The following is a 16,079-nucleotide window of genomic DNA, read 5'->3' on the forward strand; positions in this document are numbered from 1 at the left end:
AAGCCACTTTGAGCTCCTCCTTTGACTCTGCGGTGCACGCCCAACTTCTCTAGTCGTCCTGTCTCCTTCCCCTGAACTCTTCCCCCCTCTTTCCGCCAAACCAGACCCCTCTCGTTCGCACACTCACACACTCCATTTATCCATCCATCCATCCATTTCATCCATCTCCGTCTCGGTATTTTCGGGACGCCAAGTTTTGGTGGCAAAGCAAAAACCGCAGCCATGTATTTAAATGCGCACTTAAATTTTGAATGCAACTTGAGAATTTTAAGTGCCACTAAATGAGAGAGAACATTCGATATTAAGTATATATCAAATATAATGATGTCCAACTGCCGGAGGTCCATTCACTCAAGTAATGACAACCGGCGGCAGGGATTACACTCCCTTCAGACTTAAGTCTGCTTTGATCTTTCGGTACTTGATCCGGTTTGATTTGCCGGATTTCCCTCTGTCCATCTTGTTATTTTGGCTTTTCGATTTTTGAAGGAATTTACGCACAAAGCTTACACTGTTTTGTCAATGTTTGCCAGCAAATTTCAAATGTTATTCTGATTAAAGGATTTTCAATTCGGATAGTTGGTCAGGTGTTCAAAGCTCCTAAAATAGGGTTTTTCTGAAAGCCACTAAGCTTTAATGCATTTTGAATGCATCACAATGCGCTTTGGTCATACTACAGACACTCAAGCGGTCACACTCGACTGCCTTTGATTTAAATTAACTAAATTTTGTCCTGACTTGGAATTGGTTTCGGAAAAATTTGAATAAATTTCGAATAAAACATTTTCATTTGTGTTTACTTTTGCTACAACAAACTCAAGGTCAGACATGTCGAGATAATGGTGGTGCAAACCCTAATCATACCCCATTTTAAAGATTGATATTTTGGTTTAAATTCGACGATGCCATATCTTGGCTCTTGCCAGACAAGATTTACCATCTATATCTGTAGATCTTCTGCTCCTGGACACTCCCCGTCCATCGTGAATCGAAATTTATGGGTTCTCCCGACAGACGCAGAGATTTGGCGCTGGGAGCAACCAACAGTTTACGGAAATTTATGTGCCCAGAAATTTGCACATGTTAATTGCTACAAAGCAGGGGGTGGCATGGGTGATGGGTAATGGGCGACTGGAGCAACTAACGGTACCCAAGGCCGATGTCCGCTGTTGACGCCGAAAATGCTGCGAGTCCAGAATTTATGGATAAATTATCGAATTTATTTATTTTCGTTTCTCTGTCGTGTGCGATTCTTGGTTGTGTGTTTACTTTCAGATTTCTTTTAAATTTAGCTGCAACAATTTTTCATAATTTTGCCGTTGGCATAAATCAACGATGGGGACAGAGGATGAGGAGGAATATACCAGCATGTTTCTAGTCATTTGTTTTGGCCAACAGTTTTGCAGTCACCGCACGCAGGCGAAAGCGACACAGTTTTCATCTGGCCCCCTCCTTTGAGTCCCTCGCTTTTATTATTTTTTCCTGCCAACAAAAGCAGGCAAGGACCCAGAAGAAATTGTGGCCACGGGGCGGGACGGGGCGGCGTATGCGAGCGGTTTTAGGGGGCGGTGGTTGTCCAAGGAGGAGGTAGTTGCTGTGGGTGCACTCGGAAAAAACCCCTTTGAGGAATGAACAAGAGCAAAAAAATATTTTCACAAGTTTTGTACAAGTTTTTAAAGACAGATTTTCTCAACTATGTGTTAAGATATTGTCTTGAAAATATTCTAAACTTTGAGCAAGGTCCAAGATTCAACTTTACCCCAAACTATAAGACATTTGCAAAATGATATTTATTTTCTCCTGACACACCAATATGTCATTCGTGGTCTTTTGAATTTATAAAGTGTTTTTTTTAAGATATATAATATGTTTATAGGAACGATTGCACTCTAAATTGTCAAATTCTTAGGTAGTTTTCTGTTGTACTGTTTTTTTTTTCAATACCAAAAGTTTCCTCTTTTTTAATTAAATTGTAAGATGCATACATTACAATTTTTTAAGTGTGTGTTCTGAGCGTTAGCGAGAATGAGCGACGATGTCTGGCACAATTACGCCAGCAACAACAAGTGCGGCCACGGGCTGCATCTATAGCACTACAAAAACAACAATGAGAAATAACAAAACCCCTGTCGGTCGTCGTTCCCGTTGTCGGTTATTACCGTTACACTTTGGCGTCTTTAATTAAGGCGTGGGCAGTGGGCGAAACAAAAAATGTGTAATTTGTTTTTAATTAATATGCTGAGGTTTGGATTCCTCATCGAAGAATGCTTCACTAAATTCATTGGTCACACTGAATGACACAAAGCGGTCCAAATGACTGGCTTTTTATTCACTTGCAGATTACACGCCTATGACTTGGGTGCATTTTGTACAAAATAAGTTTTAAAATGTAGTCTGGTAGTCAATTTTTACCCCGAAATAAAACTTTATTAAACCTTATTGCATTTGTGAATTGTTTCAAACATTTGGGACACAGGTTTATATTACATTAATTTATTATTATATATATTTTATTAAGATTGCTTGTGCCAATGGTCAAATACATTTAAATCAGAAATACGTTGATAAATAGTCACAAATAAAAAGAATAAAATCATTTTGAAACTTCAAAGATATAGTTAATTATGGATCATAATAATATTGTTAATATTCATAGCTACAACTTTGAGTCAAACTGGGCTTTGGCCACACTATTCGATGGGTTTACCGTTAAACTGATAGCACTCACCTGATGCTTGGCTTTAATATTTTCGGGATCAGCCAACTGTTGCCAATGTTCATCCGCCCCATTTACGGATCACAAGGAAAACGCTGCAAGAAAATCACTATCCCTTGACCAGTTCAGTTAATGCCACACTCCACATTTAACGTTACGCGATCCAAGCCGATTTAATTAATCAACGGTATTATAAAGCACTATATTTATTTAGAGGATTGCTAATGTTGTTGTTGCTGCTGCTGCCGATTTTGGCCATCAGACAGAAACTGGCGGCGGCGCCGCGTGCACGTGGTTTTGGCCTCTGTTTGGGCCATGGCTGAAAGTAGGTCCTTCGGCACGCGATTGGACTTGACTGGCACTTACATTCCAGGTTTTATCTTTCCGGCACTGCAAAGCACTCGCAAAAAAAGTGGAAACAAAACGGCTTGTAAAATGCCGCACCTTGGCGAAAAGCACTGAAAAATCGCGAGTTGGCTGGATATAATGACTGTTTATCGTTCGCGAATCTCCAAGTTTTTGAGGCTTTTCATGCGCGGAGCATCCGTGGGGCTTGGAAATTGGTAAACAACTAAGCCAAACGGAGAAACATCGATGTTTTTCGCATTTTTCAAATATCGATTACTGGCTGCATGTATCGATGCTTCCGGCCGTTGTTAATTGCTGGCCAAATGAATTTTAACCCAACTATTATCTTAATGTACTGTCTTTTAATTGCAATGCTTTTTTTTTATGTCAAGTCTATGCAAAGTTAAATTTTCACCGCTTATTGAAATTTTCTACATTCTTAACTTTGATTTTAAAAATGAAAGTGTTACCACACCTGAGGAAGGTTTCTAACGGTATATCGGAACCAGTTCCGATTGTGTAACGTTTATTATTGTGCTCACTTTTAAATAAGATTACAAACTTAAAAACAATGCTAATAATTAAAATTACTAAAAACTGTTTACTGGATGTTATCGTTAAAACTGTAATTGGACGAGAAATTAAATTGAAGATAAGTAGATACAAATCATTAACGCTGTTTGAAGATTTAAAAAGTGTATCTTTAACGTGCTTTATTAAAACACTTACAAATATGTTTAAAATCGTATACATAAGTTGGCTAAACAAAGCATTTTTTTATGATTCTATACCATAATTTATTTACCTAGGCTAGAAAAGGGGCATACAAAAATGTAAACTATCTAAACAGTAAGAGGAACAATTATGAAGAATGCTGTAATTAATTCTATATACAAGAAATCTATAATATAATATCTACTACCTAACTTCATAGATCATTTATTTACCTTGGTGAGCGTAACACAAAAATGCCAGGTTTAAAATCCCGAAATTGTCCAACACTGCCGCGTGGTATGTTTAAAAAGGGCGCGCACGGTCGCACTAAAATAATTCGAGTTTTTTGTTGTTGGGGTATTATAATTTTTGGGGGACAATTAATGCTGAGCCTGGCAAAATAAACTGTGGATAATCCCGAACCGAGTGCCGGGGATCGCGGCCATGAATTTCCCGCTGACGAATGCCAACAAGGACACATTGAGGGCCGCCTGCAAGAAATGCGGCTACGCCGGTCACCTGACCTACCAATGCCGCAATTTTCTCAAGGTAAGAAGCCTGCCGAAAACCGCATGTTTTGCCATGTACATATGTATGTATGTAGCTAATGCATTTGATGCCGACGCCGGCTTAAACAGGTGGACCCCAACAAGGAGATCCTGCTGGATGTGGAGAGCACCAGTTCGGACTCGGAGCTGGACTACCTCACGCCGCTCACCGAACTGCGTGCCCAGGAGCTGAAAGGAGGCGCCGAAGTGCCAGTGCCATCGGTGCCGCCGATGGCGACCGCCAAGGATAGAAACAGCAAGGATAAGAGTCGGGACAAACTCAAGGAGAGGCAGAAGGAGAAGGACAAAGACAAAGACAAGGAACGCGACCGCAAGAGGAGCAGCTCGAAAAGAGGCCACGACAAGGTGGCCCACAAAGACAAGGCGGAGAGGGACAAGAAGTCATCGTCCTTGCGGCACAAGAAGAGCAAGAAAAAGAGCCGAAAGCACAAAAAGTCCAGCGGCAGCGAGTTGGCCATAAGCAAAACCAAAACCAAAACGGGCAAACGACCCAGCAGCGGCAGCACCAGCAAAAAGTCAAAACGACGCCGCTCCTCCTCGACATCCAGCTCGTCATCCTCATCGGATTCGTCCTCCAGCTCGTCGTCGTCCTCGTCGGATGAAGACTCTAGCGATTCCTCCGAATCCGAGTCGGATTCCAGCGACAACGAGGAGTCGAGCACCAGCGAATCGGACGAGTATGGCCGAAAGAAGAAGCGTCAGGGCAAGTACAAGCGCAAATCCACGGACACGGCCATGTTGCGCCGCAAGAAGTCCAAGGTGAAGCGGAAGCGTCATCGCGCCGGGGGATCTGGTGCTCCAAACGCCGGCAGCAGCTACCTGAGCAGCCTCAGCGACAGCAGCACCTACTGAAGGATCTGGATCAGCGTTAGAATCAGGATCAGGATACACAGCTGCCTCCCAAAGCACTCGCTCCGTAAACTAGTTCGATTTCCGTTTAGCCGTAAGAGGAGGACCAGAACACCTGCCTGTTCCTCCATCTTCCACAGAGAGACTGCCTCCAGTTGCAGGCCCACAACTTCCCTCAAAACTCTTCCCCGGAATACGAAAAGCAAACACTAAACCCTAGACTTGTCCTAGCCCTTAAGTTTCAGCATAATCTGCTGCAAATACAACAAATTAGATTGTACACGAGGAAGTCGCTTGTTGCGGAGTTTTTCTCTTTTTTTTGGAAGGAACAAGTCCCACAGCTGTTTATTTTGGTTTATATCGCTCATTTACTGAAAGACTCGTAATTTAGGTTATAGCTAGTGATACAAAAACTACTATTAAAGATACTACTATCCAACCTTTCCTGTATTTCAACTTGATTCTCTTCGTATTAGGCTTTTTTTTATGCTATTGCTATATTTCTTTTTAATAATTCTTTCAAATTTAATTCATTTAAATACAGCTTGCGTTTAAACTATTTCTTTGAAGTCGATGTATTAGAGCTAAATAAAGTTACATTATAGTGGACATTCACCTTATTTTTCGCAAAACATAAACGCTTCAAAGAGATTTTGCATATATTGATAATGAAACATCCCGTGGAGTCAATTTAAGAATACATACAATATTCTTTTAGTAAATGAACGTTATTAATTTCCATAGTCCCTATTGCAATGGTTGTTATTGAAAACAATTGCATTTAAAGAAAGCTGGTGGCGTCTGGCTTGTGTTTATGGATATGTTTCGAACCCTCAAAGAACTCTTTATGCATTCTGATTTTTGATTTTATGATTTTGAATACAACTATGCTGGCGCTTAATCTCAACTGTTAAAATCTTAAATTAAAAAATCAGAGTGTGTAAAGATTTAATACATTTTAAGTGATAATACAAGTTATGTAAATTTGGATAGCTACTATAAACGACCGGAACTGGGCTCCCCCGATTTCTGATAGATCCGCAAGGCTTCCTGCAGCGCGATAATGTGTCGCTGCATTTTGGCTATCTGCTTGGAAGACTGCTCGCAATTGTGACATGCGGCCGTTGAGTTTAGGTCACGACTAACTCTGCTGGCCAAGAGCTGTTCATTCTGCTCCTTGAGATCCGCATTCTGGAGCAGCAGCTCTTCGCAAAGAGCGCAAGCGGAGCAGCGCAGGTCCTCCAAGGCCTGTTCCCTGGCCTTGAGATTTTTGGTCAAGGCACGATTCTCCCGCTTGAGATTGAGCAGCTTCTGCTCCAGCTCCAGCATCTCATCCTCTCTGTCGCGTTGAAGCAGCGGATCGCTGGGTGCTTCTGGCACTGCAACCCCCGATTTTCCCATGCGATTCATGGCCTGCAGGATGGCGTCCATCTTGTGCTCCATCATTAAGCCCGAGGCCCGCTGTTCGTCCATGTACTTGTCCAATGCTTTGACAGCCAGGGGATTGTCAGGGAGAGTTTGTCCAGCAGTGGCCACCGCCAGGGAGCTGGAACCGGTGTTCCGGTGTTGGGCATTTGATGAGCCAATGGGTCGCGGCAGTGGCGTGACTATCACATCCTCGTCTGCAGGGGTTCCGTCCTGCTCCTGTTCGGGTGTCTCGTCCTCCAGCTTCTCCGGAGATGGAATTCCCATGCGTAGACGCGGTTGCGGTTGTGGAGGATTGGCCCTGGAACTCCTGGACTTCTCGCCAGACTTGGACAAGTCCTCACAGGATGGTGATCCCGAGCTAGAGGATGAAACCTCGCTAATAAAGTGCTCCATTGGCAGTTTGTTCTTCATCATAAGCCGTACAAATTCACGCTCATCCGGTTCCTTGTCGAACCGCAGGCTCCAGAAACGCTGCTCGTCATCGTAGAACTGCAGATAGGACTCCCGCAGGATAACCTTTCCGCCACGAGGTGTCAATTGCAGGGTGGTTAGCACCTGGTTTTTGCTCTTATATACAATCAGTTTGGAAGCCTCCATCTCGCCCAAAATCGATAGAGCGCATCCCACACGACCCACGTTCTCGTTGCCCTGATAGGCATGCACCACCTTGGCAATCACCGTGTTCCATGTGGAGGCTGGAGGATCACCCTTATCCGCAGTACTACTCCTGGTAATCGGGGATTTTTTGCTACCCTGCGGTTTCTTGGAACTGCCCGGCTGATAACGCAAACTGGGCGATTCGGTCTCTAATGGTCGATCATCGTCCTCGAAGATCTGGCGCAAGTTTCGGGGTCCCGAATCACTGGAGTTATGTACAAATATATGTACATAGTTAGTTACACATTCATATCCAGTAAATGATTTCGGGATTGACTCACCTCCGCAACTTGTCGAAAAAGTCCTTATAGGACTGCTCGTTGCCAATTTCCATTCTGGTAAATGATGATTATGATAAAGTCCTCCTATCATATAATCATACACATATTGTCGTATCAAAAATATACAAATACATTAACTATATTTATTTTCTTTTATTATTGTAGTTTGTTTTCAATAGGGATGTGAGAAATATATCAATATATCGATAAAATATATACGTTTTAAGGGGATGAAAATAGATATTTTTGTTTGACTTTTTCTACGAGAAAAAAAAACAAATGGTATTTCGACTCAAAATATTTACGTTCCGAAAACTCTGATCGGAAATATGTTTGTTACACCCAATTTCCACAGGGTATAATTCGTGTAAGAGAGTGCACATAGTACCATTATTTAATTATGTGTAAGCTATTTAAATGTATTTATAAAAAAAAGTTTGATAAAATTACAACAAATTCTCATCACGCCTCGGTCGCCGGTTGTCAGCTGTTTTTGGATGGTGGATTGGTAAGATCATGAGTTTCACTTCCCAACTGTTTCGCTCGGATGCGCCTTGTGGGACTTGGGTATAACGAAAGATTGTGGCCAATAAAACGCGAGGAATGTATTTTCATCTCATGAGTGAAATTATGGCGTTGCGCTGAAAGCAAAGAAAAAATTAACTATTTTAAGGCCATCACTATACAATTTTTCCACTCATTTGCGTCAAACAACCAACACCAAATATTACATTCCAAATATGGGGAATGGTTGGAAATAATCACAGGTGTAAAACTCAAAATTCATTTGAGCCACCATCCAAACATCAAAAAGATTAAGTTTTGCTAAAAAATATGATTTTTACTCTTCCATACTCATTACAATTGCAGGGCAAATATTCGACTCGGCAAAAAATTATGGACCATTCGTGGTTAAATTATTTGGATTAACATTTAATTAATTGCAAGCTCCTATTTGCACAGAGCATCCCACCAAATTAATGTAAATATGCTGCAATTAATAAGGATCTCATTTACTTGTACAAGTAAAGAGATGCGGTTTTTAACAAATATATGTTTTTTTAATATTCTTTGTAAGTGGATATTGTGAATATTGATTTATTCCCACCTCTGTACAACAGAACACGATCATTGCATCAGTGTGCAAAGGCTATAACGCCTGCGATCACAAGAACTAGTTTTTTTTTTATTATAAGGTGTAACTATCTGGTTCATATAAATGCTTTGTCCACGCCGGTTAAGTGGCAAACGTGTGCAACTAGTATATATTCTGAATTATTTAACAATTTAACTCAATGTGTTTCCGTGCGGTTTGCATTTAAAAAGAAGCAGTCGTGATGTTTATATTCCGATAAAAGGAAGAGATCAATTGGGCTCGTTTTCGTCCATATCAAGCATATCTATGTATGTACATACATAAGTATATATGTATGTATGAAGATGAAAGACATTTTTCAACAGGTCAAAAACATATGTAAATAAAGACATGTAATGGTTATAAAAAAAAAATCAAATACCTGTGAAATTATGCCCTTAGGGAGTTACTGTGAACACGAGACAACATATTTTTTAACTGTGCCTTTTCTTTTGTAATAAATACACACATCTATTCATACATATTCATTACGAATATTTTTTTTATCGCACGCAGTATTGCATACTTAAGTTCCTGAAAGTTCATACAAATCCGACACGCATAAATGGCTTAAGGCTACGAGACGGAACCCCATGCTTTGAACCGAACCTCTTGGCTAAACAATGGATTTGTTTTGTTCGGAAAACATATTTAATGAATCTGATTCATCCTTGTATCGCCGAAATAAATGCCAACAAAAAATGGCTGCGCCGATGATCATCAGGGATTCATCATCAATGTGTTCGGTGAAGACAGATCCTGATTCAGAGCAAAGTCCTGAAAACCCGGATGTGTGCAATATGGATGAGATCGTCTATATATATGCATCGATGGACTCGGCCCCCAAGAATCAAGAACTGGAACCACGTTACATCAGCAAGGAATCGACGTCACAACCACAATCGCAATCACAACGGCTTCATCAGCGGCTGACCCAATCGAATTCGAATTCGAATGTGAATGCGAATTCCAATTCGAATTCGGCATCAACCGCAACGGACAACGTGAACACTGCAATCGGGGATCCCACATTATATTCCGATCGTTGTCTGGAGAATGCGCTCAAGACCGAGGAGAAACACCACCAAATTGTCGACACGTACTTCACCATTCAAAAGGACATCACTCCGCCAATGCGTAAAATTGTCGCCGAGTGGATGATGGAAGTGAGTATCCTCTATGAAGCGGATAATATTATATACCCAAAATGTATATAGCACCCTAACGTGCTTAAGTAAACGCGATTGGAACCTTACTTTAGCTTGTCGAAGGTAATGGTCGGATTTAAGCATGTCCAGAACAACACTATACAGAATTAAATAACGTACAACTACCTAAATATACTAGGTTTTACAAAGCTGTCGTGATCTTTTGCAATGTATTTATGTATCTAGAGTCGGTAAATTGAAATCTTTATACTAAAATCGTGAAAAAAATATAGTTGAATTTATATGAAGTTATTAAAAAAAAAAATATAGGTAGTTACGACAACTTAATGATAGGTAGTCACATTTCATTAAAATTGAAAATATATTGGAAATCGACAATTTTTTTTAACCAAATATCCAAAACAAAATTATTTTCTATGAAATAAGTTTTCTTACATGATCGGGTATTATATTTAATATCTAATGAAAATTAAAATTAAAGCAAAAAACTCCAATTGGTAAAATTTCACATCAAAAGCTTTTAAATTGAACTCGCTAAAGGTTTTGAATAAAAATTGTATTTTATTGGTTTCAAATGTCTCCCAACTGCGTTACAAACTCATGACCAAAATGTTATATGTTAATGTTAACACATTATACCTTAAGAATTTGTTGTTCCAAGCCAGGCCTCTGCTTCTAGAAAAAAAATAATTGATTAAAATGCTTAACCAACCAAAGTCGTTATCCCCTCAACAAAAACCTCAAGCAGATTGATTTTATTCGTAGTTTGAATTGCATCAACATTGAAGTGATCCCTTATATTTCAGGTGTGTGCTGAAGAAAATTGCCAGGAAGAGGTCGTGTTACTGGCATTAAATTACATGGATCGATTTCTTTCGAGCAAATCAGTTCGCAAGACCCATCTGCAAATTTTAGCTGCCGCTTGTCTTTTGCTGGCCTCAAAACTCCGTGAGCCCAGCTGCCGTGCACTTTCAGTAGACCTACTGGTTGTTTATACGGACAACAGCATTTACAAGGATGATTTGATTGTAAGTACTTGTTATGTTTTTGTAGAGCCCATTTAAATTAAGGACCCAAAAAATATTTTTTTAAATTTAGGGGTGTGTGGTGACACAGAAATCTCTTGGGTTGAAATATGTGTAAACAATATATGCTATAATGTATATATGACCACCGAATTTTATTCAAAGAGGTTTTTGTGTCATTTTCTTTAAAACATTATTCCACCTTCATTTATTTGTCTCCCATTAAACATGAGGGTGCTTAAGTTTATATATAGATGCCTTGGCATTATTAACACCTTCTCCTATTAAAACGATTTACTTAATGATATCTTAAGCTTGATGATAAGAGTACTTGCTTTAAATGTATCTTTCCATTTTCGTAATTGTATGTCTTCTTCTGCATTCTTATTTAAAGAAATGGGAGTTGTACGTGCTGAGCCGATTAGGCTGGGATCTGTCATCTGTGACACCGCTGGATTTTCTTGAGCTTCTAATGATGCGCCTGCCGATAGGAAGTAAACACTTCCCAGACATAAACATTGGAAAAGTTAGAGGACATGCACAGGCATTTATATCATTGGCAGCAAAAGGTAAGTTAAAACGATTTTATAGCCTTACAACCGGACTTACTATTTATACTGAAAGACTCTCATAGATTCGCCCTTAGAAGAACTTACAGCTGCGGTCATGAAAGTAGTTGTGTTTAAATTAATGGAAAAGCTATGAAAACTAGTATCGAAGCAAGTTTTGATTTTTGTTTTTATATTTTCATGAAACTAAATGGGGCACGTATAAAAATTAAATGGGGCACGTATAAAAATTCACATTTATCATATGTATAATATATAAAATATTTTTAATTTTGTTTTTATTTATAAATAAGTTAGATTTAAAAACATAATTATTCCAAAACAAGGTGCAGGGATTTAAGCAATTTACATGAAAACAAAAGTTGTCCAATGTCTTAAAGGTATGTTTTTAAACTCTTTATATGTTACTATTATTATGACCGCAGCTGTATGTTTGTTTACCAAAAACATATTCTAATGAGAAAGAGTTTGTACATTTTTGACATCTTAACTTGAAATTTTCTATGTAACTAAGAAGTGTGTTTGCTCCACATCGATATTTATAACTTATATTTATCTTTCATTATATTTTTGTTAAGAACATAAATTTGCCAAGTTCTCGGCCAGCACAATAGCTGCTTCGAGTATTGCTGCATCGATGAATGGCTTGAAGTGGCATCTGCGATCGGGACACAACTTACATTTTCTGTTGAGTCTTATGACTGACCTAACCAGCGTGGAGCAAGTAAGTGCACTTAGAGAACTGCTTAAATATATGCTATACGCTTATATGCCATTAATCAACAGGCACAGGTGCAGGACTGCATGCTACATATGGAAGACATCTTCAAGGAGCACAGTCGAAACTTGCAGCCTTTTCTTGTCAACATAGACCCTTCGCAGATGTCAACGTTATACTACCAGGGTCGTTTTGAAATACATCAATCCCAGCACCTATCACAAATCTCAATTCGATCCTTGCCACTGCCTAAAGCTTCAGCCGAATGCGTTGAGCAACATCAGCAGCACAGCTTTGGAGCTGCGGTGCCTCATAGAACGCATACATGCAAAATGCAGGCGCAGGCTCAAAATGAGTTACAAGACGTTACATTTTGATAAATCAAAATACAACAAGATAGTTATATATAAAGCTAGATTGTAAACAAAAAAATATATTTGATACTACTTTAAAGTTTATATAGAATCACGTTCATATTATACATACCTGTACATGTAAGATCGGTCAATATTGTTTTACATCTATACCGATGTATTTATTTACCCAATTATGTGTACTAAACAATGGGTTTTTATTGTAACTATAATTAAATTGTAAAAAATAGTGTAAGACAAACATCATGGAACTTTAAAATGGATAAAACATTAAAACGAGACTGATTGTAAACAGTAAAGCAACATTTTATATTTTGTATATAAGCTTTTCGAAAAACTACCCAGATAACCAAAAAATAACAAACTATTAAAATATAAAAGTTTTACAAAAACCATCCAATTTAAAAAAAAAAACCATATGTAAAAGTTAAATTGAACACAAAAACTTGGCTTATAATAATTTTAGTTGGAAATAAATGAGGAAAAACCAAATGCTTGTGTACTTTTTATTTTATATTTCGCGAATCGAATTTCCAACGAATGATGGCAGTGCAAAGCACTATTTTCGGTAAAATAATAATTTTTAATACTATAAAGTGGACCGTAGTTCAACAAGAGAGGAAGTAAACTTGGGCAAACCGAAGTTTTAATACCCTTGCAGCTATTGCCAATTGTCTTTAAAACATATGATTTGGATTTATAATCGTGTATGCTTAAAAACATTGGAGCTATGACGATTTTTAGCTCAATTAGACGATTGACAGCTTTATAAAATAGTTTTCCGAATTTAATAAAATCAAAATTGTAATTCTGAAATACGAAACCATTACTATGTTCAAAAGAATTTGTTAAAAAAAATTGTTTTTTTAAAAAGTTTTTATTTACATTTATTTATTTGGAATGAAAGTAAAGGAAATACGATTTGAACCGATTTCAAATATGCATTAAACCCTTATAAGAATCCAAAGGGAAAATTGCTTTTGCTAACTAGTCTTTGAAAGTCAGCCCAGTAAAAATAAAACCGGAACATTTCCAAAAAATATATAGACATATAAATGGTTAGTAGGGGATTTGAACTCGTGTCCAAAATAGGTACGCAATGTTTGATGTTCCAAGACATTAACCCAATAGGCTAGACATTTTAGAAAATTCTTTTTAATTACAATTACAATATTTCTTTATTTTAGGGACTGTTTTTTTTTTTTTTTAATTTCTATATTAGAGAAAAGTAGATTTCCATAAATAAAAAAAATTATTAATTAGAGATTAGTGTATTTATTTTCTTAAAGCAAGGGATTTAACCTATAAATATAGAAAATAAGGAAGAGGTCAGCATAGAAAAAAACCATTAAATTGAAGAACATTGAAAACAAATATTTTCTAGAACATTTTTTTTTTTTAATTATCTTAAACAAAGAAAGTCGTTATTTTAGATTTTTTTGTAAATGTAGGAAAAAAATGTTTTTCTATATTTAAGAAAAAAAATTTTTGAGTGTAAGAAAGATTTTTTTATCTTATAAACAATTCAAAATCTATAACCTATAACTATGTTGTTTTTTTTTTAGTTCCAAAGCACAAATGTGACGGAGGGAAAACGAATCGAACGCTGACTAAAAACAGGCCAAAAATACTACATTTTTTTCCAAACCCCATTCACCATTTCGCCGCTGGGGGGAGTAAGCTGAAAAAGTTGTCATTCATTATGATCATATCTGATGGACAGTTGAGTTATGATGCAATTCTCCCTGACACAGGAACCAAAGATTGTTCGAAGAGTTAAGTTTGTACTAATTTGTAGAATTGAACTTCGAATTCATTCTAAAAAAAAATTTCCAAGCCAAACAGTCAAGTTCGACATTCCCGAGATGAGTGTGCCCAAAATATCAGGTGTAATTCTGCGTGGGATGTTCTTCTTCGCAAGATGGACTGGCTTAGTGTTCTTCCGACTTAAGAATTCGAAGGATAATGCCATGGTCGTGGAGGAAAGCTTCTGTAATCGCTCGTGGCGAAAGTGGCTGATAGAAGTCCTGCGACTTTTGCCCCTTGGTGGCCAAGTCTATATTTTCGCCTTGTGGATGGCGAGTGATGTGAAAATGGTTACAATTCTACAGACCATGCACCTCATGTTCACGATACTGACATACTTAACGATGAACTACGTGCAGATTTTTCATGGCAACAACGTGATAGGGCTCTTAAACCGATACCTTTGCCTCTTCCGTCGAGTGAGGGCCTTGTCCCTAAAGAAGAAAATTGGATTTGGAGGCTCAGGAGAACTATTGCTGATTTTTCTATTTCTCGGCTGTCAAGTCATGGGCATAGTTATTATGGGTGCATTTTTTAAATGGAGCTTCAGTTTTGGAAATATCGTGCTCTGGGTCATCTTTGCGTATTTGGGTGCTTCGTGTAATATTATATTGAGTTTCAGTATCTTTTGGTACCTGGGCTTGGGTGTACTCTATTCCGAAGTGAAAAGAGTACTGCGTTTTGAACTGCGATACCAAACGGAGGTTTTAAGACCAAAACTTAAAACAAATCGACGATTAAAGAATACTTTAAGTATTTTTAGAGAGATTACTGGGGTAGTCGCTTCAATGCAGAGCATAACCAATGGTCCCCTGTTTTTAATTCTGGTCCAAAATTTTAATGTTATAGTCGCAATTTCTTACAGCATGGTGATCTATTTAAAGTACTGGGAGTTTTGTGAATGGGTTTTCCTAATCAACATTGTGCTCCAAACACTCGTTCTATGTTTGTCCATTCAAATATCAATGAATCAGTTTAGATGCATTCGAGAGCTCACTCTCGAGCTCTTCTTCGCCTGCAAACAAAAAGATTGGAACGAAACGGTAAGAAACCATATTATTATACTGTATTATATTGTATACCAATCAACTAGAATTTTTAAATTTTTTTTTAGGTGGAAATGTTCGTCACGCACCTTAACCTTAACGAGTTTAAAGTTCGTCCTTTGGGTCTCATTGATGTTTCCAACAAACTATTTCTTATATTAGTGTGTGGAATAGTAAACTATCTGGTTTTTATCGTAGAAATTGTAATGCAGACACTCTTGAACAATTAGGTTTCAGAAAGTTGTTATGATAATGTTTAAAAAAAATACTATACATGCAGTTGCTTTATCAATTTATTTGTTATATTTTTCTAAATTTGAAATGTGAATAAGAACTTTTAATTTATAAAATAAAGTTGAATTTTTCTTATGTAGTTTAAATTTGATTAGGGGGCTATATTACTGTCACCAACAAAAAGTAGAATCTTTTTTAATAATTTGTAAAATAGTATAAAATTAAAATTATTTGTAAACAATATTGTTTAGACAAATAAGGCAAAGGCAGCTTGATTACAATTTGACAATACCTTTTAAATTACATATTTCACTTGTCTGTAGATTCACTAGTTTAGTTAACGCCTTGCAAAGTTTATATTTAGGGCGATTTTCTTAAATTTTGAAACATTTTTTTAATTTTAGGGAAATAAAGGAAGCAGCAGCTATTGCAAAAATAAAA

General features: G+C 37.7%; 4 protein-coding genes across 5 annotated transcripts; 3 read left to right on the top strand and 1 right to left on the bottom strand.

The window, feature by feature from the left end:
• Nucleotides 1–4,088: 4,088 nt before the first annotated feature.
• On the top strand, nucleotides 4,089–5,485 carry LOC108134903 (protein SREK1IP1). Its single transcript, XM_017255411.2, has 2 exons — nucleotides 4,089–4,327; nucleotides 4,417–5,485. The coding sequence occupies exons 1-2, from the start codon at nucleotides 4,223–4,225 to the stop codon at nucleotides 5,197–5,199; spliced, it is 888 nt and encodes a 295-aa protein (XP_017110900.1). The 5' UTR covers nucleotides 4,089–4,222; the 3' UTR covers nucleotides 5,200–5,485.
• A 642-nt stretch (nucleotides 5,486–6,127) lies between these two features.
• LOC108134902 lies at nucleotides 6,128–7,762 on the bottom strand. Its single transcript, XM_017255410.2, has 2 exons — nucleotides 7,563–7,762; nucleotides 6,128–7,486 (listed from the first exon to the last, which is right to left on the bottom strand). Exons 1-2 carry the CDS (start codon nucleotides 7,613–7,615, stop codon nucleotides 6,193–6,195), a joined length of 1,347 nt encoding a protein of 448 aa, XP_017110899.1. The 5' UTR covers nucleotides 7,616–7,762; the 3' UTR covers nucleotides 6,128–6,192.
• A 1,008-nt stretch (nucleotides 7,763–8,770) lies between these two features.
• Nucleotides 8,771–12,851, top strand: LOC108134937 (G1/S-specific cyclin-D2). Of its 2 annotated transcripts, none has more exons than XM_017255460.2 (6): nucleotides 8,771–8,990; nucleotides 9,214–9,863; nucleotides 10,673–10,894; nucleotides 11,286–11,460; nucleotides 12,039–12,184; nucleotides 12,247–12,851. In XM_017255460.2, the coding sequence occupies exons 2-6, from the start codon at nucleotides 9,321–9,323 to the stop codon at nucleotides 12,553–12,555; spliced, it is 1,395 nt and encodes a 464-aa protein (XP_017110949.1). In that variant the 5' UTR covers nucleotides 8,771–8,990; nucleotides 9,214–9,320; the 3' UTR covers nucleotides 12,556–12,851. The 2 variants fall into 2 exon arrangements, with proteins under 2 accessions (XP_017110949.1, XP_017110950.1); XM_017255461.2 differs by having other exon boundaries at nucleotides 8,771–8,966.
• Nucleotides 12,852–14,118: 1,267 nt separating this feature from the next.
• On the top strand, nucleotides 14,119–15,647 carry LOC108134841 (putative gustatory receptor 92a). Its single transcript, XM_017255303.2, has one exon. The coding sequence runs from the start codon at nucleotides 14,283–14,285 to the stop codon at nucleotides 15,564–15,566; it is 1,284 nt and encodes a 427-aa protein (XP_017110792.2). The 5' UTR covers nucleotides 14,119–14,282; the 3' UTR covers nucleotides 15,567–15,647.
• Nucleotides 15,648–16,079: the final 432 nt, after the last annotated feature.

The sequence above is a fragment of the Drosophila elegans genome, unplaced genomic scaffold, assembly GCF_018152505.1.
Source record: "Drosophila elegans isolate 14027-0461.03 unplaced genomic scaffold, ASM1815250v1 contig_149, whole genome shotgun sequence".
NCBI classification, from domain to species: domain Eukaryota; kingdom Metazoa; phylum Arthropoda; class Insecta; order Diptera; family Drosophilidae; genus Drosophila; species Drosophila elegans.

Bases quoted from the DNA above. Each gene is read 5' to 3' on its own strand.
- LOC108134903 (XM_017255411.2), top strand. From the start codon at position 4,223: ATGAATTTCCCGCTGACGAATGCCAACAAGGACACATTGAGGGCCGCC. The intron at 4,328-4,416 runs GTAAGAAGCCTG...CGGCTTAAACAG, and splicing joins AATGCCGCAATTTTCTCAAG to GTGGACCCCAACAAGGAGAT.
- LOC108134902 (XM_017255410.2), bottom strand. From the start codon at position 7,615: ATGGAAATTGGCAACGAGCAGTCCTATAAGGACTTTTTCGACAAGTTG. The intron at 7,487-7,562 runs GTGAGTCAATCC...ACATAACTCCAG, and splicing joins TTTTTCGACAAGTTGCGGAG to TGATTCGGGACCCCGAAACT.
- LOC108134937 (XM_017255460.2), top strand. From the start codon at position 9,321: ATGGATTTGTTTTGTTCGGAAAACATATTTAATGAATCTGATTCATCC. The intron at 11,461-12,038 runs GTAAGTTAAAAC...ATTTTTGTTAAG, and splicing joins TATATCATTGGCAGCAAAAG to AACATAAATTTGCCAAGTTC. The intron at 12,185-12,246 runs GTAAGTGCACTT...ATTAATCAACAG, and splicing joins ACCTAACCAGCGTGGAGCAA to GCACAGGTGCAGGACTGCAT.
- LOC108134841 (XM_017255303.2), top strand. From the start codon at position 14,283: ATGATGCAATTCTCCCTGACACAGGAACCAAAGATTGTTCGAAGAGTT.